The 24,236-nt window shown below is 38.6% G+C and overlaps 1 protein-coding gene across 1 annotated transcript in view; it reads left to right on the forward strand.

Moving 5' to 3' along the window:
* The window catches only part of LOC128652819 (phospholipase A1 member A-like), a 161,131-nt gene that overhangs the window by 28,952 nt on the left and 107,943 nt on the right, over positions 1-24,236 (forward strand). Inside the window, exons 3-4 of the mRNA XM_053705775.1 lie at positions 4,160-4,337; positions 9,900-10,008. Of these exons, the coding sequence (XP_053561750.1) occupies positions 4,160-4,337; positions 9,900-10,008 (287 nt within the window). The remainder of the gene's footprint in view (positions 1-4,159; positions 4,338-9,899; positions 10,009-24,236) is intronic.

Raw genomic sequence — 24,236 nt, forward strand, 5'->3', positions numbered from 1 at the left:
ATAGAGTAAAACTACTGAGAAAATTCACAAAAAGGAGCAATCCTATTGTACTAGAAAGAACAGTTATGAAACTCAAATTGAGGTGTTCAAACAAACCCTATAAGTTTTCAAACAGGCATCAATAGTCAGTACATCAGATTTTACAGACTTGCCACATGACAAAATCTTCATGCCAAAAGGTAGAGTAGTTTCGAAGTACAATATTCTAGAGACATCAAAACAAAAGAAAATATTAGTACTTCAGAATGGGATGTTTTATGTAGAGAAGAACTTTAGCCCACAATAAGAACCACAGTTGTTTTGTTTCCATAAATTTTCTTTTAACCCTCATATACAGTATAGGCCACTTTTAGACCTCAATTCTCTCTGATCTAAAGGCCTTTAAATAGCGTAGGCCTCTTTTTGGCCTGGATATAAAGAAAAAAAAAGAAACTTTGAATTATCTAATGAACTTATATAATAATAACTTATATTGAACTAAAGGATATGAACTTACAGCTAGGCTGTTAAGGATTGAGTGTTCAGGAACTCCTCAGAATATATATAAATAAAAAAAACTAGTAGTTAATCATGCCTTAAATGATAATTAGTGACCACTGTAGGACCACTGACCCAATCTAAATAAAAGTACACACAATCAATTTAGTATCCAATAGTGTATGCAAAACATATAGGGTCATTTTGGACCCTCAATATTTTTATGAGGAACTTATGCAGCAACACTCATAGGCATAATGGAGGTATCAATTACAAATAAGTCACTGTTGGCTTTCCAACTATTAAACTTATCACTAAATATCTAGATTTCTCATGTATGGGACAAATATTTGAGCCCCTTAGACACTTGTACCAGTAAACTTGCCTAGAATTGGCAAAATCCTTATATAACAGAACAGAATTGGCAAAATCCTTATATAACAGAACAGAACAGATATTTTAGCCCCATTTTATAATACTAAGCTTAACAATAAAGAACTAGAGACTATATGCATAGATCAAATATGTGAGCCACATACATTCCCATACTGTTGACTTGTCAGAATATAATCGTCTTTAAATATGGTCTGGGATAGCCCATCGAGATGCAGTTATTGAGAGACTGTAGTCCTATATGTAGTACCCCTCACAGGAACTAGGACTTTGAAAAGATAAGCATATTGTGTGAAATGTTAATGTAAAAGCATGTATAGCATTGTAACCACCCTCCCCACTATCTAATGAGATGATAGAAATGGCCATTTTAAAACAGGCTATGAGGCAAAAATAGCTAATGGATTAAAAAATTAGAAAACATTATAGTTGAACGGTACATTACAGCATAGAAGACTGTAATCACCTCTAACCAATAGTTGCACTGTACAACAGAAAAATAATTGCCTCTTAGAAAGCAGACCTCTCTCTTATAATATGCATATAACTCATAAAGTAGATATATCTTCCAAGAGTAATATACAAGCAATGTAAATCCAAACTGTCTACTACATTAGACATACCATATAACATATTCTATGCACATGTGTCTTCTTCAAAATTAGGGAAAATAATATATCAATCTGTCGCCAACAGTACAGTTGCAAAGTCAATGTTTACCCCACTCCGCACATGTCAAGGCTATTCTGCAATGTTTATAGAGCCACAGAGAAAGTCCTGTTATGAGAGACAATCCCCCAAGGAGCATAGGTAGTGCGGGGCCCCAAGTCCAACAAGGCATGCTAACATAAAAGGTCCTCTGACCTGGCCTACTGACCTCTGCTGACCACGGTCCACCTGCTGAGTCCTCATGGCTGCTGGGCCCGGTCACAGCCGCCGGCCGCCATCTCTCCCCTCCAAGTACTCTGACTCCCGATGACAGGTCTGACAGCCTCTGTGACTGTGTGAGTGTCAGGTGGACACACAGTGAACGCTGGTTCGCCGGATCTGATCTCACACGCTGAGAGTGTGCGTGCGGCCAGCGGCGGCCGATCTTTAAAAGGGAGGGAATAATTGATTGATATTGGGCTGGCTAAGGCAGGGGTGCCGGCTTGCTTTGAAAATCAAAAGTCACTAACTCACTGGTACACATAATAAAAATATAATTTTATTACATAATTTAAAAAAAAAACAGTTTTTCTGAAAAAAATTGTTCAATGTGGTCGCGGTGAGCGGAGCCAAACCACCGAGCGGCCTACCGGGCATTTGCCCGGTATGCCCGATGCTTAGTCCGGGCCTGCTTCACACATTCCTAAAGACTCTCTCCCCACCCCTTGCACTTCATCCCAAAAACAGTGTCATTACTGCAAAACTGCATCTCATCTCATGTCACTCTCCCTCTTGCTCATTCTAGCTGCTGGTTACATCTCCCCTAATCCTGGTCCTCCAAAACTTCCTAGCCTTGCACATCCATGTGTGCCTTTCAATAGACTTCAAAAACAAAAACTCTGGTAACCTTATACTCATTCCTCTTGCATCTAAAGTCGCAACCCCCTTCACTTGTGCGCTATGGAACTCTTGCTCTGTTTGCAACAAACTCACTTCTATCCATGACCTCTTTATCTCACACTCTCTCAACCTTCTGGATCTCACAGAAACCTGGCTCTCTGCTTCAGACACAGCATCCACTGCTGCACTGTCACATGGGGGTCTCCACTTCAGCAACACTCCTATGTCTGGTAATAGACAAGGAGGTGATGTTGGTATTTTACTTTCCTCTCGTTGCATCTGTCAACAAATACAGCCCTTCTCTTCCCTCACATTTTCTTCGTTTGAAGCACACATGATTTGCTTATTTTCTCCCCTCTCTATACGCGTTGCAGTCATATACCACCCCCCTGGCTACTCAACTCAATTTTTAGATCATTTTGCTGCCTGGCTTATTTCCTTTCCTCAGACACCCCTGCCCTCATTCTTAGTGACTTCAACATTCCTCTTGACAATCCCACTGCCTCCTCTGCAAAACAACTTCTGCAACTCACTTCCTCTTTCGGCCTGTCACAATGGACTGACTCTCTCACTCACAAAGATGATCACTCCCTCGATCTCAAATTTGACAAACTCCCCTTTTCCTCTTTCTGACCATCATCTCCTTACTTGCAAGATCACATCCCTCCCTACAACTTCTCCCTCTACCCCTCACACCAAACTTCACAGAAGCATTGTCGTTGGATCAGCAACAGCTAGCTCTCCCCAACCTCTCCTCTCTTCCATCTCCTCATTGTTCTGCCCTGATTAATCTGCAAATATAACTCCACCCTTACATCAGTCCTTGACAATCTGGCCCCTCTTACCATAGCTCAGAAACCACACTCTCATCCTCATCCCTGGCATACTTCTTTGACACGGTACCCACACAGATGTTACGGTACTGCTGAGCGACACTGGAGAAAATCTCAGAGTTCAGCTGACTTTCTTCACTACAAGTTCATCTTGAACTCCTACTATTCTGCCCTTAAACTTTATAAGCAACATTAATTCACTACTCTTTCCTCTAACCCAAAACCTCTGTTCTCCACATTCAATACTCTTCTCCGCCCACCCCCACCTCCTAATACAACTTCTCTCTCAGCTCAAGATTTTGCCAGCCACTTCAATAACAATATTGACTCCTTCAGAAATTAAATCAGCTCTCAACTTACTACCGATCTCCCACCCCTCAAAAGCTCACAGTCTTCCAAAACCCAAATAGTCATAAATGTAGCTCTTCTACCCCTGTTACCGAGGAAGATGTTTCTGCCCTTATACTGTCCTCCCACCTTACTACCTGTCCCCTCAACCCCATCCCCTCACATCTACTCCCCTCCCTCTTTTCTACCCTTACCCCTATACTCACAGATACCTTCAACCTCTCCCTCAGCACTGGTATATTTCCCTCATCTCTAAAAAATGCACTGGTCAAACCTATCCTCAAAAAACCTCTCGATTATAGTGAAATGCTTGTGTAATGCCGCCCCTGTTCACCGGCTGCTAGCAGGGGTTGTCAATCATCCCGATCCGATATGATTTCAGTCCACAACCTAAAAGGTGGTGGAGAAGTTAAGGAGCAGCGATCTTTTGATCGCTGCTTCTTAACTTCCGTTTCAGGCAAGCCTGAAATGATGGGCGTAGAAAGCAGCTTCTGCTGCTTAATAAATCTACCCCTTTATGTCATTAGCCTCATAGCTCAGGATCTGTCTTGTGTTTTCAGAGTCTTCGGCACTAAGCCGACCTGGATGGACACTATGATTAAAGCTCTGCTTGATGCTGAAGATGTAAACGTGTTAGCAGTTGATTGGGTACAGGGCTCCACCGCCAAATATCACCACGCAGTGGAAAACGTACCCAAGTTAAGCCTGGAAGTGGCTGTACTCATAAACAGCCTGCTGGTAATTACCTTACTGCTAAATTACTGTCTTTTCCTTTTAATCCACACAAATATCCCCACACATACAACTATATAATATGCATATACACACATACTACACTTATAAATGTACACACACAAATACACCTGCACATACACACTATATAATATGCATATACACACATACTACACTTATAAATTCACACACACATATAAAAAAATTTACACACAGGTATTTTGTATTAGTTTGATGAGTAATATGCCTCTATTTAAGTTTGTTTGATGCACTGTATGTTTATGCTGATGATGGGGAGGAATACCCCGAAAACGTTTCATTAAAATTATCTACTATTTTCACCAAAAGACCTGAGAGTGCGACTATTTGTCCGGAATATATATATATATACACACACACACAAATACACCCACACATACAACTATATAATATGCCTATACACACATACTACACTTATAAACACACACATACAGTATATATATATATATATATATATATGTGTGTGTATATGCATATGATATAGTTGTATGTGTGTGTGTTTGTGTGTATATATATATATATATATATATATGTGTGTGTGTGTGTGTGTGTGTGTGTAGTATGTGTGTATAGACATATTATATACTCTATATATATATATATATATATATATATATATATATACACATATATATCTATATAGAGTATATAATATGCCTATACACACATACTACACACACAAACACACACACACACACATATATATATATATATATATATATATACATATATATATATATATACACACAAACACACACACATACAACTATATAATATGCATATACACACACACACACACATATATATATATATATATATATATATATATATATATATATATATATACTGTATGTATATATATATATATATATATATACAGTGGGACAAAAAAGTATTTAGTCAGAAACCAATTATGCAAGTTCTCCCACTTAAGAAGATGAGAGAGGCCTGTAATTTTCATCATAGGTATACCTCAACTATGAGAGACAAAATGTGGAAACAAATCCAGACAATCACATTACTTTGTTCGATATCCTTTGTTGGCAATGACAGAGGTCAAACGTTTTCTGTAAGTCTTCACAAGGTTGTCACACACTGTTGCTGGTATGTTGGCCCATTCCTGCATGCAGATCTCCTCTAGAGCAGTGATGTTTTGGGGCTGTCGCTGGGCAACATGGACTTTTAACTCCCTCCAAAGGTTTTCTATGGGGTTGAGATCTGGAGACTGGCTAGGCCACTCCAGGACCTTGAAATGCTTCTTACAAAGCCACTCCTTCATTGCCCGGGGGGGGGGGGGTGTTTGGGATCATTGTCATGCTGAAAGACCCAGCCACGTTTCATCTTCAATGCCCTTGCTGATGGAAGGAGGTTTGCACTCAAAATCTCACGATACATGGCCCCATTCATTCTTTCATGTACATGGATCAGTCGTCCTGTTCCCTTTGCAGAGAAACAGCCCAAAGCATGATGTTGCCACCCCCATGCTTCACAGTAGGTATGGTGTTCTTTGGTTGCAACTCAGCATTCTCTCTCCTCCAAACACGACAAGTTGTGTTTCTACCAAACAGTTCTACTTTGGTTTCATCTGACCATATGACATTCTCCCAATCCGCTTCTGGATCATCCAAATGCTCTCTAGCATACTTCAGATGGGCCCGGACATGTACTGGCTTAAGCAGGGGGACACGTCTGGCAGTCCCTGGCGGTGTAGTGTGTTACTGATGGTAGCCTTTGTTACGTTGGTCCCAGCTCTCTGCAGGTCATTCACTAGGTCCCCCCGTGTGGTTCTGGGATGTTTTCTCATCGTGCTTGTGATCATTTTGACCCCACGGGGTGAGATCTTGCGTGGAGCCCAAGATCGAGGGAGATTATCAGTGGTCTTGTATGTCTTCCATTTTCTAATTATTGCTCCCACAGTTGATTTCTTCACACCAAGCTGCTTGCCTATTGCAGATTCAGTCTTCCTAGCCTGGTGCAGGCCTACAATTTTGTTTCTGGTGTCCTTCGACAGCTCTTTGGTCTTCACCATAGTGGAGTTTGGAGTGTGACTGTTTGAGGTTGTGGACAGGTGTCTTTTATACTGATAAAAAGTTTAAACAGGTGCCATTAATACAGGTAATGAGTGGAGGACAGAGGAGCCTCTTAAAGAAGAAGATACAGGTCTGTGAGAGCCAGAAATCTTGCTTGTTTGTAGGTGACCAAATACTTATTTTCCACCATAATATGCAAATAAATTCTTTCCAAATCAGACAATGTGATTGTCTGGATTTGTTTCCACATTTTGTCTCTCATAGTTGAGGTATACCTATGATGAAAATTACAGGCCTCTCTCATCTTCTTAAGTGGGAGAACTTGCACAATTGGTTTCTGACTAAATACTTTTTTGCCCCACTGTATATATATATATATATATATATATATATATATATATATATATATATATATATATATATATATATATATATATATACACAACAGTAATTTAAAATATGGGGAGGCGAAAAGTGAGTTTAAAATCCTCCACTAAATCTCTCTCTCTCTCTCTCTCTCTCTCTCTCTGTATAAATATACACACACAAATACACCCACATATACAGCTATATAATATGCCTATATACACATACTGCATATATAAATATACACACACAAATACACCCACATATAAAGCTATATAATATGCATATACACACACACAAATACACCCATATATACAGCTATATAATATGCCTATATACACATACTACACATATAACTATATGAAATGCATACACACACACACACACAATATGATATGCATATACACACATACTACACATATAAATTTACAACAAATACACCCACATATACAGCTATATAATATGCCTATTTACACATACTACACATATAAATATACACACACAAATACACCCACACATACAGCTATATAATATGCCTATATACACATACTACATATATAAATATAAACACCAAATACACCCACACATACATCTATATAATATGCCAATATACACATACTACATATATAAATACACACACACAAATACACCCACACATACAGCTATATAATATGCCTATATACACATACTACATATATAAATATACACACACAAATACACCCACACATACAGCTATATAATATGCCTATATACACATACTACATATATAAATATACACACACAAATACACCCACATATACAGCTATATAATATGCCTATACACACATACTATACATATAAATATACACCCACAAATACACCCACACATACAGCTATATAATATGCCTATATACACATACTACATATATAAATATACACACACAAATACACCCACATATACAGCTATATAATATGCATATACACACATACTACACATATAAATAAACACACACAAATACACCCACACATACAACTATATAATATGCCTATACACACATACTACATATATAAATATAGACACACAAATACACCCACACATACAACTATATAATATGCCTATACACACATACTACATATATAAATATAGACACACAAATACACCCACACATACAACTATATAATATGCCTATATACACATACTACATATATAAATATACACACACACATACACCCACATATACAGCTATATAATATGCCTATACACACACAAATACACCCACATATACATACTATATAATATGCCTATATACACATACTACATATATGAATATACACACACAAATACACCCACACATACAGCTATATAATATGCCTATATACACATACTACATATATAAATATACACACAAAAATACACCCACATATACAGCTATATAATATGCCTATACACACATACTACATATATAAATATACACACAAATACACCCACATATACACACTATATCATATGCCTATACACACATACTACATATATAAATATACACACACAAATACACCCACACATACAGCTATAAATTATGCCAATATACACATACTACATATATAAATATACCCACACAAATACACCCACATATACAGCTATACAATATGCCTATATACACATACTACATATATAAATACACACACACAAATACACCCACATTTACAGCTATATAATATGCCTATATACACATACTACATATATAAATACACACACACAAATACACCCACATTTACAGCTATATAATATGCATATACACACATACTACATATATAAATATACACACACAAATACACCCACATATACAGCTATACAATATGCCTATATACACATACTACATATATAAATACACACACACAAATACACCCACATTTACAGCTATATAATATGCATATACACACATACTACACATATAAATATACACACACAAATACACCTGCACATACAACTATATAATATGCCAATATACACATACTACATATATAAATATACACACAAATACACCCACATATACACACATTATATAATATGCCTATACACACATACTACATATATAAATATACACACACAAATACACCCACATATACAGCTATATAATATGCCTATATACACATACTACATATATAAATATACACACACAAATACACCCACATATACAGCTATATAATATGCCTATATACACATACTACATATAAAAATATACACACACAAATACACCCACATATACACACTATATAATATGCCTATATACACATACTACATATATAAATATACACACACAAATACACCCACATATACAGCTATATAATATGCCTATACACACATACTACGTATATAAATATACACACACAAATACACACACTCCACCCTTAGTGCTCCATAGAGGACCTGGGTGCAATCCAAAAAGGTACAAAGTATATAACAGTTTAATAAGTATGGGCACTCGAAGGATTTTTTAAAAAATAATTATTCAAGCTTTATTGAAGAGATTTCTTAAAAGTCAATGTCGACGTTTCGGACCAAAGCCGGGCCTTTATCAAGACAACATGTCATTTTAATGTGGCATAATGCGAACACAGAAGCGCTTCCTCCCAGCGTCAATAGGTAGAATACCCATACTTATGAGACTGTTATATATATGTATATCATTTTTCTGTGATCACTGTACCCTTTCTGCAGCTATCTCATTTTATGGGGCCGAATTATCAAGCTCCATATGAAGTTTGATGCCCCTGTTTCCACGCGAGCCTTCAGGCTCGCCGGAAACAAAAGTTATGAAGCAGTGGTCTAAAGGCCACTGTTCCATAACTTGTCCACCTGCTCTGAGGCTGCGGACATCAATCCGCCCAATCCTATACGATCGGGCTGATTGACACCCCCTGCTAGCGGCCGAATGGCCGCGAATCTGCAGGATGCAGCATTGCACAAGCAGCTCACAGGAACTGCTTGTGCAATGATAAATGCAGACAGCGTATGCTGTGGGCATTTATCGATGTGTGGCGGACATGATACGCTACATTGTATCATGTCTGTCCGCACTTTAATAAATCGGCCCCTATGTCTGTATCCTTAATTCTTTGCCTCAGCTGACGATCTGTCTGTGTGTATTTGTAGGATGCAGGCGCCACTGAGAAGTCCTTACACTTCATTGGGGCCAGCCTTGGTGCACATGTGGCTGGGCATGTCGGACAGCTTTTTGGTGGCCGTCTTGGAAGGATCACAGGTATCAACTCAACTAATCCAACTTTACCATTTAGTTTCCTTCTTTACTCTTTAGCTTCCTTCTTTTCTATTTAGTTTCCTTCTTTACTATATAGTTTCCTTCTTTACTCTTTAGTTTCCTTCTTTACTATATAGTTTCCTTCTTTACTCTTTAGTTTCCTTCTTTACTATATAGTTTTCTTCTTTACTCTTTAGTTTCCTTCTTTACTCTTTAGTTTCCTTCTTTACTCTTTAGTTTCCTTCTTTACTATATAGTTTCCTTCTTTACTATATAGTTTCCTTCTTTACTCTTTAGTTTCCTTCTTTACTCTTTAGTTTCCTTCTTTACTCTTTAGTTTCCTTCTTTACTATATAGTTTCCTTCTTTACTATATAGTTTCCTTCTTTACTCTTTAGCTTCCTTCTTTTCTATTTAGTTTCCTTCTTTACTCTTTAGTTTCCTTCTTTACTATATAGTTTCCTTCTTTACTCTTTAGTTTCCTTCTTTACTATATAGTTTCCTTCTTTACTCTTTAGTTTCCTTCTTTACTATATAGTTTCCTTCTTTACTCTTTAGTTTCCTTCTTTACTCTTTAGTTTCCTTCTTTACTATATAGTTCCCTTCTTTACTATATAGTTCCCTTCTTTACAATATAGTTTCCTTCTTTACTATATAGTTTTCTTCTTTACTCTTTAGTTTCCTTCTTTACTCTTTAGTTTCCTTCTTTACTATATAGTTCCGTTCTTTACTCTTTAGTTTCCTTCTTTACTCTTTAGTTTCCTTCTTTACTCTTTAGTTTCCTTCTTTACTATATAGTTTCCTTCTTTACTGTATAGTTCCGTTCTTTACTCTTTAGTTTCCTTCTTTACTCTTTAGTTTCCTTCTTTACTCTTTAGTTTCCTTCTTTACTCTTTAGTTCCCTTCTTTACAATATAGTTTCCTTCTTTACTATATAGTTTTCTTCTTTACTCTTTAGTTTCCTTCTTTACTCTTTAGTTTCCTTCTTTACTCTTTAGTTTCCTTCTTTACTATATAGTTTTCTTCTTTACTCTTTAGTTTCCTTCTTTACTCTTTAGTTTCCTTCTTTACTATATAGTTCCGTTTTTTACTCTTTAGTTTCCTTCTTTACTATATAGTTTTCTTCTTTACTCTTTAGTTTCCTTCTTTACTCTTTAGTTTCCTTCTTTACTATATAGTTTTCTTCTTTACTCTTTAGTTTCCTTCTTTACTCTTTAGTTTCCTTCTTTACTATATAGTTCCGTTTTTTACTCTTTAGTTTCCTTCTTTACTATATAGTTTTCTTCTTTACTCTTTAGTTTCCTTCTTTACTATATAGTTCCGTTCTTTACTCTTTAGTTTCCTTCTTTACTATATAGTTCCGTTCTTTACTCTTTAGTTTCCTTCTTTACTATATAGTTCCGTTCTTTACTCTTTAGTTTCCTTCTTTACTATATAGTTTCCTTCTTTACTATATAGTTCCGTTCTTTACTCTTTAGTTTCCTTCTTTACTCTTTAGTTTCCTTCTTTACTCTTTAGTTTCCTTCTTTTTCACTGGGACACAAGGCCTAAGTGCTATTGATGTTGCTTTTGTGCCCTTTTAATGTGACATAATAAGGTGGGACGTTTGGACAATGATTAATAACAGTGTGGAACTTATTTATTCATTGTAATGTTTTTATCTTTATTGCTTTTTTAGGGTGTGTGACCTAAGTATCGCTTGCTGCCCCTAGGTGTGATTACAGACTGAGGGCTCACAATGTGATACCATTACACTGTGGTTAAAGGGATATTAAAGGGACCCAACATTTTTCTTTCTTGATTCAGATTGAGCAGCAATCTGATTTTCTTTGTTTTCTTGGTATCTTTTGTTGATGTTGCTGGTACACAAGCTCAGTAGCATACACTTCTCTGGAGCACTATTTGGCAGCAGTTTTGCAAGAACGTTATCTATTAGGCAAGAGCACTAGAGGGCAGCACTATTTCCTGCCATGTAGTGTTCAACACTCCTGCCTAGGTATCTCTTCAACAAAGAATAACATCGGAACAAAGCAAATCTGTTAATAGAAGTAAATAGGAAACCTTTTTAAAATTGTACGTTCTGTCTGAATCACAAAAGAAAACTTTTGGGTTCCATATTCCTTTAAGGCAAGTGATTTTTCTTTTACCAGCAGTAATTTTGGGTCTAACATTTTTCTTAGATTATTCTTTCGTAGCACTGTGTATTTTCTTAATAGTGGTGGAAATGTCGGGAACTGAAAGCTGAGCTGAAAAAAACATAATTTATTTAAGAACTTCCCTGATAAATTAATTTTTTCATGGTGGTGAGAGTCCACAAGCTAGTTACTGATGGGATATACATTCCTACCAGGAGGGGCAAAGTTTCCCAAACCTCAAATGCCTATAAACACACCTCCCACCTCACTCATGCCTCAGTTTAACGTAAAGCCAAGTTGGTGAGGTGTAAAAGGAGTAAAATTATATAAAAAAAAAAAGAATAGGATAAATAATGTACTTTATACAAAAAAAATCATAACCCCCAAAAATGGGTGGGCCTCGTGGACTCTCGCCACCATGAAAGAAATTAATTTATCAAGTAAGTTCTTACATAAATTATGTTTTCTTTCATATAGGTGACAAGAGTCCACAAGCTTGTTACTGATGGGATATAAAACCCAAGATGGGATTTCCACAAGTAACTATAGAGGGAGGGATAAAATAAAAACAGCTACTGTATTTCCGCTGAGAAATTAAATCCAAAATAATTATCACGTTTTCTTAAAAATTAAAAAAACTTAAATAATAGGCACTAGAATCAAACTGAGACAGCTGCCTGAAGAACCTTTCTACCAAAGCTGCTTCCGAAGAAGCAAAAACATAAAATTAGTAAAATTAACTAAATGTATGCAAAGAAGACCAAGTGGCCGCTTTGCAGATTTGATCAACTAAAGCTTCATTCTTGAAATCTCAAGATGTGGCAAAAGATCTTGTAGTATGAGCTGTTGTTTTCTGAGTGGGAGACTGGCCAGTCTCCAAATAAGCTTTGTGAATCAGAAGTTTCAACCAAGATGCCAAAGAAATGGCAGAGGCTTTCTGACCTTTTCTAAAACCATAAAAAATAACAATCCTTAGTAGCATCAACATAATATTTCAAAGCTCTTACCGCATCCAAAGAATGCAAAGATCTTTCAAGAATATTCTTAGGATTAGAACACAAGGAAGGAACAATATTTTCCCTATGTATGTTATTAGAATTCACAAGGCAAGATTTTGAAAAAAGTCAGCAAAACTGCTTTATCTTGATGAAAAATAGAAACTCTTCTAGCAGAAGATATAGCCAATAGAAATAGCACTTTCCAAGAAAGTAGTTTAATGTCCAAAGTATGCATAGGCTCAAAAGGAGGAGCCTGCAAGTCTTTAATACCAAATTAAGACTCCAAGGAGGATAAATAAATTTTAATTACAGTTTTAATTCTAATTAAAGCCTGGACAAACAGTGAATATAAGGAAGATTAGCAATTTTTCTGTGAAATAAAACAGTAAGAGCAGAGATTTGTCCTTTCAAAGTATTGGCAGACAAACCCTTATCCAAACCATCCTGAAGGAACTGGAGAATCCTAGGAATCCAAAAGGAATGCCTGGAATAATCATGTGTAGAACACCAAGAAATATAGGTTTCCCAAATCTTGTGGTATATTTTCCTTGAAACAGGCTTACGGGCCTGAATCTTAGATTTAATCACAAAGTCAGAGAAGCTTTTATGTCTGAGGACTAAATGTTCAATTTCCATGCCATAATATTTAGAGATTTAAGATCAGGGTGGAAGAACGGCCCTTGAGACAGAAGGTCTGGTCTTAGAGGCAGAGGCCAAGGCTGGCAACTGGACATTCGGACAAGGTCTGCATACCAAATCCTGTGAGGCCACACTGGTGTTATTAGAAACACATAAGATTGTTTTATAATGTAATGTAATGTAATCTTTGAGATCACTCTTGGAAGAAGAACCAGAGGGGGGAAAATATAAGCAGGCTGGTAAGACCAGGGAACTGCTAGAGCGTCCATAATTTCCGCCTGAGGATCCCTGGATCTGGAGAGGTACCTGGAAAGTTTTTTTTTTCAGACGAGAGACCATCAGATCCATCTCTGGAGAACCCCACATCTGTACAATTTGATAGAATACATCTGGGTGGAGAGACCACTCCCCTGGATTTAGAGATTGCCGGGTGAGATAATCAGCTTCCCAATTGTCTACACCTGGGATATGAATAACTGTATGAATCGCTGTGTTTAGACAGGAATTGGATTCTGCCCAAGAAAGTATGCAATATACTTATTTCATAGATAGGGAACTGTGAGTTCTCCCTTGATGGTTGACAGAAGTTACTGCTGTGACATTGTCCGTCTGGAAATGGAGATAAGACTGCCTATTTAACTGAGGCCAAGCTCGAAGGGTCCTGAAAATTGCACAGAGTTCTATAATATTGATTGGCAACCTCACCTCTGAGGATCCCAAACCCTGTGCTGTCAGAGACCCATAAACAGCTCTCCAACCTGAAAATTTGTATCTGTGGTAATCACAGATCATATAAGAGTAAGAAGCCTCATGAATAACAAATTAATGATTCAGCCAGTCAGAGAGACTGGTTTGTATTGGAATCTAAAATATCTTTTGAGATAGCTGAAAATAAACCTTGCATCATTGTCACAGCATATACAGTTGAAGAGGTCTCATGTGAAAATGAGCAAGTAAAAATTTTGAGACCTAGTACTTCTATTCACGTAGCCACGTAGGGAGTGAAAGAGACTAAAGATAGGTTAATACAATGTTATCCGTCTCTACTCTGATAGAGAAAAAAATCACTGAATATGTTTAAAGAAACAACAGATGTTTTGGGCAAATTGCTGTTAAAGTAAAGGACTGAGCTAGTATCTAGATATCATTCAGGTAATGAATATTTAAATACCCTAAGTTCTGTTATAGACAAAATGTTACCCAGAACCTTGAAATTATTCATTTTCAGTTACTGACCATGCCTTGCCCTGCTGTAATGCTTGGTTAGCAGAGAAATAGAAGTTAATATGAACTACAGCTGCAGATCAAACTTATGCATGGTGACTTTTATCTATTTGGTAGTTTATAACAATATAGGCTTTAAATAGTGTGTAGCTGTGGAAGTAAGTACTACAGAGGAATTTTAGTCTATAAAACCAAAAGTGAAAACACAGGTAAGGAAAAGATCACAAAGTATAGAGACCTTAATTAGAACACACAGCTTTAATATGTGCAGCAATCAGAGCAGAATTCCATGAATGAAGTCATGGAACATTGTTAACAGGTACCTGCACAATATAACTTAGCATGCAAAATGGAATATAGCTATAGGATAATTGAAAAAGCTTTTACTGGTTTTTAGATGCACAGAGATTCACAAGCAGAGATGTTCAGTGAAGCTTGACCGAAAGGCAGGAGAGTTCATTGCAGCCTGGCAGTTTGTTTGTGATGCATGCAATCAGCTGATCAGTATCCGGATGAGAATGCAGATCAGGAGGAAACAACTTAAATGGTGTGTAGCAAAAGTCACAGCAAAAAAGAACAAATAAGACTTTAACAGTATTAAACTACTACAGGAATCGATTCAGCACTGCAAAAAATACAGGGCTTAGTATTGAAAGCCCACAGGAAAAGGAATACCAAGCAAAGAGGAAAGGAAGGGGAGGGGATTTATACAGCAAAGAGTTAGCGATATCCATCCCTTCCTTAAAGGTACAGGATCATGACACCTGCTTAACTTACAGAAAGGATCGGGTGTATTCAGGGCAGTGTGTTAGTAGACTAGAGTTGTAGCTAGACCATAGCGGAAGAGCAACAAACTAAAGTTTCTCCAGAAAACAAAATCCCAGAAACTAATGTTTTGAGTAAATTGGATTAGGAAGGTAAGCATACTTTCATCTAATAGAGACATAAACTGACCTTGCTTAAGGTAGAATAGTTCTGAATGTTTCATTCTGAAAGATGGAATTTTTAGAAACGGTTTAGAGTTCAAGATCCAAAATTGGTCTTCTTTGGAACAAATGAAAAGATTTGGTTTTAACCTCATTTCCAGGGCAGAGCCTGACCATGCGGGAACATGGATGCGTAGATTGCTATCTCCGACTAAACATCTCTCCATCTCCTAGCTACAGCTATGTTATCAATGCCATCTGCAATGCGATCTGGACCCCAATCCATCAACTCTGCGGCAGGGATAGGCAAGGTGTCCGTACACGGACACTGGTGTCCGTGACTAGCCCTTGCAGTGTCCGCCACAACCTTCGTATATCTTTTCGATTAAATAATAGGAAAAAAAAAATTTGTAGTGTGAATAAAGTTAGTGGTTTGTCAAGAGACTGCTAGCGATATTGGGTGATAAGTTATGGAATAAATAAAGCCTGAGTGAAATACTGGATGTGTATCTTCTGCATCTGTATAACACCCAGCTCTATACAAAGACACAGTAGTGACACTGGCACATGTGTATAGCCAGACAAGGGCTGGTTATAGGGTCAGTGGTATCTGCATCAGTATAATAACACCCATCCCTATACAAAGACACAATAGTGACACTGGCACATGCGTATAGCCAGACAAGGGCTGGTTATAGGGTCAGTGGTATCTGCATCAGTATAATAACACCCATCCCTATACAAAGACACAGTAGTGACACTGGCACATGCGTATAGCCAGACAAGGGCTGGTTATGGGGTCAGTGGTATCTGCATCAATATAATAACACCCCTCTCTATACAAAGACACAGTAGTGACACTGACACATGCGTATAGCCAGAAAAGGGCTGGTTATAGGGTCAGTGGAATCTGCATCAGTATAATAACACCCAGCACTGTATAATGACAAAGTAGTGACACTGGCATATGGGTATAGCCAGACAAGGGCTGGTTATAGGGTCAGTGGTATCTGCATCAGTATAATAACACCCAGCACTATATAATGACACAGCAGTGACACTGGCACATGGTATAGCCACAGGAGGGCTGGTTATAGGGTTAGTGGTATCTGCATCAGTATAATAACACCCAGCACTATATAATGACACAGTAGTGACACTGGCACATGGGTATAGCCAGACAAGGGCTGGTTATAGGGTCAGTGGTATCTGCATCAGTATAATAACATCCAGCACTATATAATGACACAGTAGTGACACTGGCTCATGGGTATAGCCAGACAAGGGCTGGTTATAGGCTCAGTGGTATCTGCATCAGTATAATAACACCCAGCTCTATATAATGACATAGTAGTGACACTGGCACATGGGTATAGCCAGAGGAGGGCTGGTTATAGGATCAGTGGTATCTGCATCAGTATAATAACACCCAGCGCTATATAATGACACAGTAGTGACACTGGCACATGGGTATAGCCAGAGGAGGGCTGGTTATAGGATCAGTGGTATCTGCATCAGTATAATAACACCCAGCACTATATAATGACATAGTAGTGACACTGGCACATGGGTATAGCCAGATGAGGGCTGGTTATAGGATCAGTGGTATCTGCATCAGTATAATAACACCCAGCGCTATATAATGACACAGTAGTGACACTGGCTCATGGGTATAGCCAGAAGAGGGATGGTTATAGGGTCAGTGGTATCTGCATCAGTATAATAACACCCAGCACTATATAATGACACAGTAGTGACACTGGTACATGGGTATAGCCAGATGAGGGCTGGTTATAGGATCAGTGGTATCTGCATCAGTATAATAACACCAAGTACTATACAAAGACACAGTTGTGACACTGGCTCATGGGTATAACTAGAGGAGGGCTGGTTATAGGATCAGTGGTATCTGCATCAGTATAATAACACCAAGCACTATACAAAGACACAGTAGTGACACTGGCACATGGGTATAGCCAGATGAGGGCTGGTTATAGGATCAGTGGTATCTGCATCAGTATAATAACACCATGCACTATACAAAGACACAGTAGTGACACTGGACATGGGTATAGCCAGAGGAGGGCTGGTTATAGGATCAGTGGTATCTGCATCAGTATAATAACACCCATCACTATATAATGACACAGTAGTGACACTGGCACATGGGTATTGCCAGAGGAGGGCTGGTTATAAGATCAGTAGTATCTGGAACGGTATAATAACACCCAGCATTATATAATGACACAGTAGCGACACTGGCACATGGGTATAGCCAGAAGAGGGATGGTTATAGGGTCAGTGATATCTGCATCAGTATAATAATACCAAGCACTATATAATGACACAGTAGCGACACTGGCACATGGGTATAGCCAGAAGAGGGATGGTTATAGGATCAGTGGTATCTGCATCAGTATAATAACACCCAGCACTATACAAAGACACAGTAGTGACACTTGCACATGGGTACAGCCAGAGGAGTGCTGGTTATAGGATCAGTGGTATCTGCATCAGTATAATAACACCCAGCACTATATAATGACACAGTAGTGACACTGGCACATGGGTATAGCCAGAGGAGGGCTGGTTATAGACTCAGTGGTATCTGCATCAGTATAATAACACCCAGCACTATATAATGACACAGTAGTGACACTGGCACATGCGTATAGCCAGAAGAGGGATGGTTATAGGGTCAGTGGTATCTGCATCAGTATAATAACACCCAGCGCTATATAATGACACAGTAGTGACACTGGCTCATGGGTATAGCCAGAAGAGGGATGGTTATAGGGTCAGTGGTATCTGCATCGGTATAATAACACCCAGCGCTATATAATGACACAGTAGTGACACTGGCACATGGGTATAACCAGAGGAGGGCTGGTTATAGGATCAGTGGTATCTGCATCAGTATAATAGCACCCAGCTCTATACAAAGATACAGTAGTGACACTGGCACATGGGTATAGCCAGAGGAGGGCTGGTTATAGGATCAGTGTATCTGCATCAGTATAATAACACCCAGCACTATATAATGACACAGTAGTGACACTGGCTCATGGGTATAGCCAGACAAGGGTTGGTTATAGGATCAGTGGTATCTGCATCTGTATAATAACACCCAGCGCTATATAATGACACAGTAGTGACACTGTCTCATGGGTATAGCCAGAGGAGGGCTGGTTATAGGATCAGTGGTATCTGCATCAGTATAATAACACCCAGCTCTATATAATGACACAGTAGTGACACTGGCACATGGGTATAGCCAGAGGAGGGCTGGTTATAGGGTCAGTGGTATCTGCATCAGTATAATAACACCCAGCGCTATATAATGACACAGTAGTGATACTGGCACATGGGTATAGCCAGAGGAGGGCTGGTTATAGGATCAGTGGTATCTGCATCAGTATAATAACACCCAGCACTATATAATGACACAGTAGTGACACTGGCACATGGGTATAGCCAGACAAGGGCTGGTTATAGGATCAGTGGTATCTGCATCAGTATAATAACACCCAGCACTATATAATGACACAGTAGTGACACTGGCACATGGGTATAGCCAGACAAGGGCTGGTTATAGGATCAGTGGTATCTGCATCAGTATAATAACACCCAGCGCTATATAATGACACAGTAGTGACACTGGCACATGGGTATAGCCAGAGGAGGGCTGGTTATAGAATCAGTGGTATCTGCACCAGTATAATAACACCCAGCGCTATATAATGACACAGTACTGACACTGGCACATGGGTATAGCCAGAGGAGGGCTGGTTATAGGGTCAGTGATATCTGCATCAGTATAATAACACCCAGCACTATATAATGACACAGTAGTGACACTGGCACATGCGTATAGCCAGAGGAGGGCTGGTTATAGGGTCAGTGGTATCTGCATCAGTATAATAACACCCAGCACTATATAATGACACAGTAGTGACACTAGCACATGGGTATAGCCAGACAAGGGCTGGTTATAGGATCAGTGGTATCTGCATCAGTATAATAACACCCAGCACTATATAATGACACAGTACTGACACTGGCACATGGGTATAGCCAGAGGAGGGCTGGTTATAGGATCAGTGGTATCTGCATCAGTATAATAACACCCAGCACTATATAATGACACAGTAGTGACACTGGCTCATGGGTATAGCCAGAGGAGGGCTGGTTATAGGATCAGTGGTATCTGCGACAGTATAATAACACCCAGCGCTATATAATGACAAAGTAGTGACACTGGCACATGGGTACAGCCAGAGGAGTGCTGGTTATAGGGTCATTGGTATCTGCATCAGTATAATAACACCCAGCACTATATAATGACACAGTAGTGACACTGGCACATGGGTATAGCCAGAGGAGGGCTGGTTATAGGATCAGTGGTATCTGCATCAGTATAATAACACCCAGCACTATATAATGACACAGTAGTGACACTGGCACATGGGTATAGCCAGAGGAGGGCTGGTTATAGGATCAGTGGTATCTGCATCAGTATAATAACACCCAGCACTATATAATGACACAGTAGTGACACTGGCACATGAGTATAGCCAGAGGAGGGCTGGTTATAGGATCAGTGGTATCTGCATCAGTATAATAACACCCAGCGCTATATAATGACACAGTAGTGACACTGGCACATGAGTATAGCCAGAGGAGGGCTGGTTATAGGATCAGTGTATCTGCATCAGTATAATAACACCCAGCGCTATATAATGACACAGTAGTGACACTGGCACATGGGTAAAGCCAGAGGAGGGCTGGCTATAGGATCAGTGGTATCTGCATCAGTATAATAACACCCAGCACTATATAATGACACAGTAGTGACACTGGCTCATGGGTATAGCCAGAGGAGGGCTGGTTATAGGATCAGTGGTATCTGCATCAGTATAATAACACCCAGCACTATATAATGACACAGTAGTGACACTGGCAGATGGGTATAGCCAGAGGAGGGCTGGTTATAGGGTCAGTGGTATCTGCATCAGTATAATAACACCCAGCACTATATAATGACACAGTAGTGACACTGACATATGGGTATAGTGAGAGGAGGGCTGGTTATAGAATCAGTGGTATCTGCATCAGTATAATAACACCCAGCACTATATAATGACACAGTAGTGACACTGGCTCTTGGGTATAGCCAGGGCTGGTTATAGAATCAGTGGTATCTGCATCAGTATAATAACACCCAGCACTATATAATGACTCAATAGTGACACTGACACATGGGTATAGCCAGAGGAGGGCTGGTTATAGAATCAGTGGTATCTGCATCAGTATAATAACACCCAGCGCTATATAATGACACAGTAGTGACACTGGCTCTTGGGTATAGCCAGGGCTGGTTATAGAATCAGTGGTATCTGCATCAGTATAATAACACCCAACACTATATAATGACACAGTAGTGACACTGGCTCTTGGGTATAGCCAGGGCTGGTTATAGAATCAGTGGTATCTGCATCAGTATAATAACACCCAGCACTATATACAGTTTCAGATGTGTCTGTAGGTGAGAACTTAGGATCCAGTGATCATCAATCTGTTTGGTTTAGTATTCATGTTCAGGAACTGTACACCCAGACTAAAACAAAAGTTTTAGACTTTAGGACGGCAGATTTTTCATTAATGGGAGAATACCTAAAAAACTATTTAAAGGGGAAAAATCTTATTACAGGGGTTCAAGAACAGTGGGAATTTGTGAAAGGTGCCATTTTAGATGCAACCGCACACTGTATTAGACATGTCTGTAAAAGTAAAAGAAAGCGGAAACCAATTTGGTTTTCCAAAGAAGTAGCACATGCTGTAAAGACAAAAAAGATAGCTTATAAAAATTACAGACACACACAAGCAGATGATGATATGAAAATATGGAGACTCCAACAAAAAAAGACTAAGCAGTTAATTAGGAAGGTTAAAGCTGATGCAGAAGAGAAGATAGCACAGTCAGTAAAACATGGGGACAAAACATTCTTTAGATATATCAGTGAAAGAAGAAAAAATAAGGTAGGAATAGTAAAATTGAAATCAGTTGATGGTAGAATAATAGAAGGAGATAAGCAGATTGCAGACTGTCTCAATGATTACTTCTGTTCTGTTTTCACTAAAGATTGTGAAGATACAATGTCTACATTAAGGGATGCTATGCAAAATAGAAACAAGCTTAACAGTAATCTTTTTACAGAGGATGAGGTTTTGTTAGCATTATCAAAAATAAATGTTACAAAGGCAGTGGGTCCTGATAATATTCATCCAAGGGTTTTAAAAGAACTTCGTTCAGTGCTAACTGTCCCATTAACTGATCTGTTTAATCAGTCACTATTAACAGGAGCTGTCCCAGATGATTGGAGAATAGCAAATGTAATACCTCTTCATAAAAAGGGCAGTAGAGAAGAATCTGGCAACTACAGGCCAGTTAGTTTAACTTCAGTAGTAGGGAAATTAATGGAAAGCCTCTTAAAGGAAAGAATTATGACTTACATAAAGACAAACAATTTAGAGGACCAAAATCAGCATGGTTTTACTTCAGGGAGATCATGTCAGACTAATCTAATTGACTTCTTTGATTATGTAACAAAAGTATTAGACAAGGGAGGAGCAGTTGATGTAGCATATCTAGATTTCAGCAAAGCATTTGACACCGTCCCACACAATAAACTTATTCACAAACTATATCTCCTTGGTCTAGATTCAAAAATTGTGAACTGGGTGGAATGCTGGCTTAAGGACAGAAAACAAAGTGTCTTAGTAAATGGAGTTCATTCAGCAGAGGGGGCTGTTACTAGTGGTGTTCCTCAGGGGTCAGTTCTGGGGCCTGTTTTGTTTAACATATTTATCTGCGATATCAGCAAAGGGCTACAGGGGAAAGTATGTCTCTTTGCAGATGATACAAAAATTTGCAACAGAGTGGATGTTCCAGGGGGGGTAGACAAAATGAGAAGTGATATACAACAATTGGAGGATTGGACAAACGACTGGGATCTAAAGTTTAACACAGCAAAGTGTAAAATAATGCATTTAGGGAAGAAAAATCCAAATGTTAATTACAGACTCAATGACACTTTACTGACTGTTACAGACGAGGAACAGGACTTGGGAATTATTATTTCAGATGATTTAAAACTTAGTAAACAATGTAGTAAGGCAGCGAGTAAGGCTAGCAGAATGCTTGGATGTATTGGTAGAGGTATTTGCAGCAGAAATAGTAAGGTTCTTATGCCACTTTATAGATCATTAGTTAGGCCTCATCTTGAGTATTGTGTGCAGTTCTGGAGGCCATATCTTCAGAAGGATATTAACAAACTTGAATCTGTGCAAAGGAGGGCTACCAAAATGGTACATGGTCTAAAAAATAAAACTTACCAGGATAGGCTCAATGACCTAAATATGTATAGCTTAGAGGAGAGAAGGGAAAGAGGTGATATGATAGCAACTTTCAAGTACATTAAAGGGTTTAGTAAAACTGAGGCTGTGGGTATTTTACATAAAATGGAAAATTCAAGAACAAGGGGTCATGAGCTCAAGCTAAAGGGTAGTAGATTCAGGAGTAATTTGAGGAAGCACTTCTTTACAGAAAGAGTGATTGATTTATGGAATAAACTTCCTCAAGAGGTAGTAGCAACAAACACTGTGGGGGACTTTAAAAATGCATGGGACAAGCATAGGGCTATCCTACGAACTAGATAAGTTTATACTGTTAGGTAAGGTGGGGCAGACTTGCTGGGCCTATGGCTCTTATCTGCCGTCAATATCTATGTTTCTATGTTTCTATGTTTCTATATAATGACTCAATAGTGACACTGACACATGGGTATAGCCAGAGGAGGGCTGGTTATAGAATCAGTGGTATCTGCATCAGTATAATAATACCAAGCACTATATAATGACACAGTAGTTACACTGGCACATGGGTATAGCCAGATGAGGGCTGGTTATAGAATCAGTGGTATCTGCATCAGTATAACACCCAGCACTATATAATGACACAGTAGTGACACTTGCACATGGGTATAGCCAGATGAGGGCTGGTTATAGAATCAGTGGTATCTGCATCAGTATAATAACACCCAGCACTATATAATGACACAGTAGTGACACTGGCACATGGGTATAGCCAGAGGAGGGCTGGTAGGTTATAGGATCAGTGTATCTGCATCAGTATAATAACACCAAGCACTATATAATGACACAGTAGTGACACTGGCACATGCGTATAGCCAGAGGATGGCTGGTTATAGGGTTAGTGGTATCTGCATCAGTATAATAACACACAGCACT

This window comes from Bombina bombina, chromosome 3 (assembly GCF_027579735.1).
Source record: "Bombina bombina isolate aBomBom1 chromosome 3, aBomBom1.pri, whole genome shotgun sequence".
In the NCBI taxonomy this organism is placed as follows: domain Eukaryota; kingdom Metazoa; phylum Chordata; class Amphibia; order Anura; family Bombinatoridae; genus Bombina; species Bombina bombina.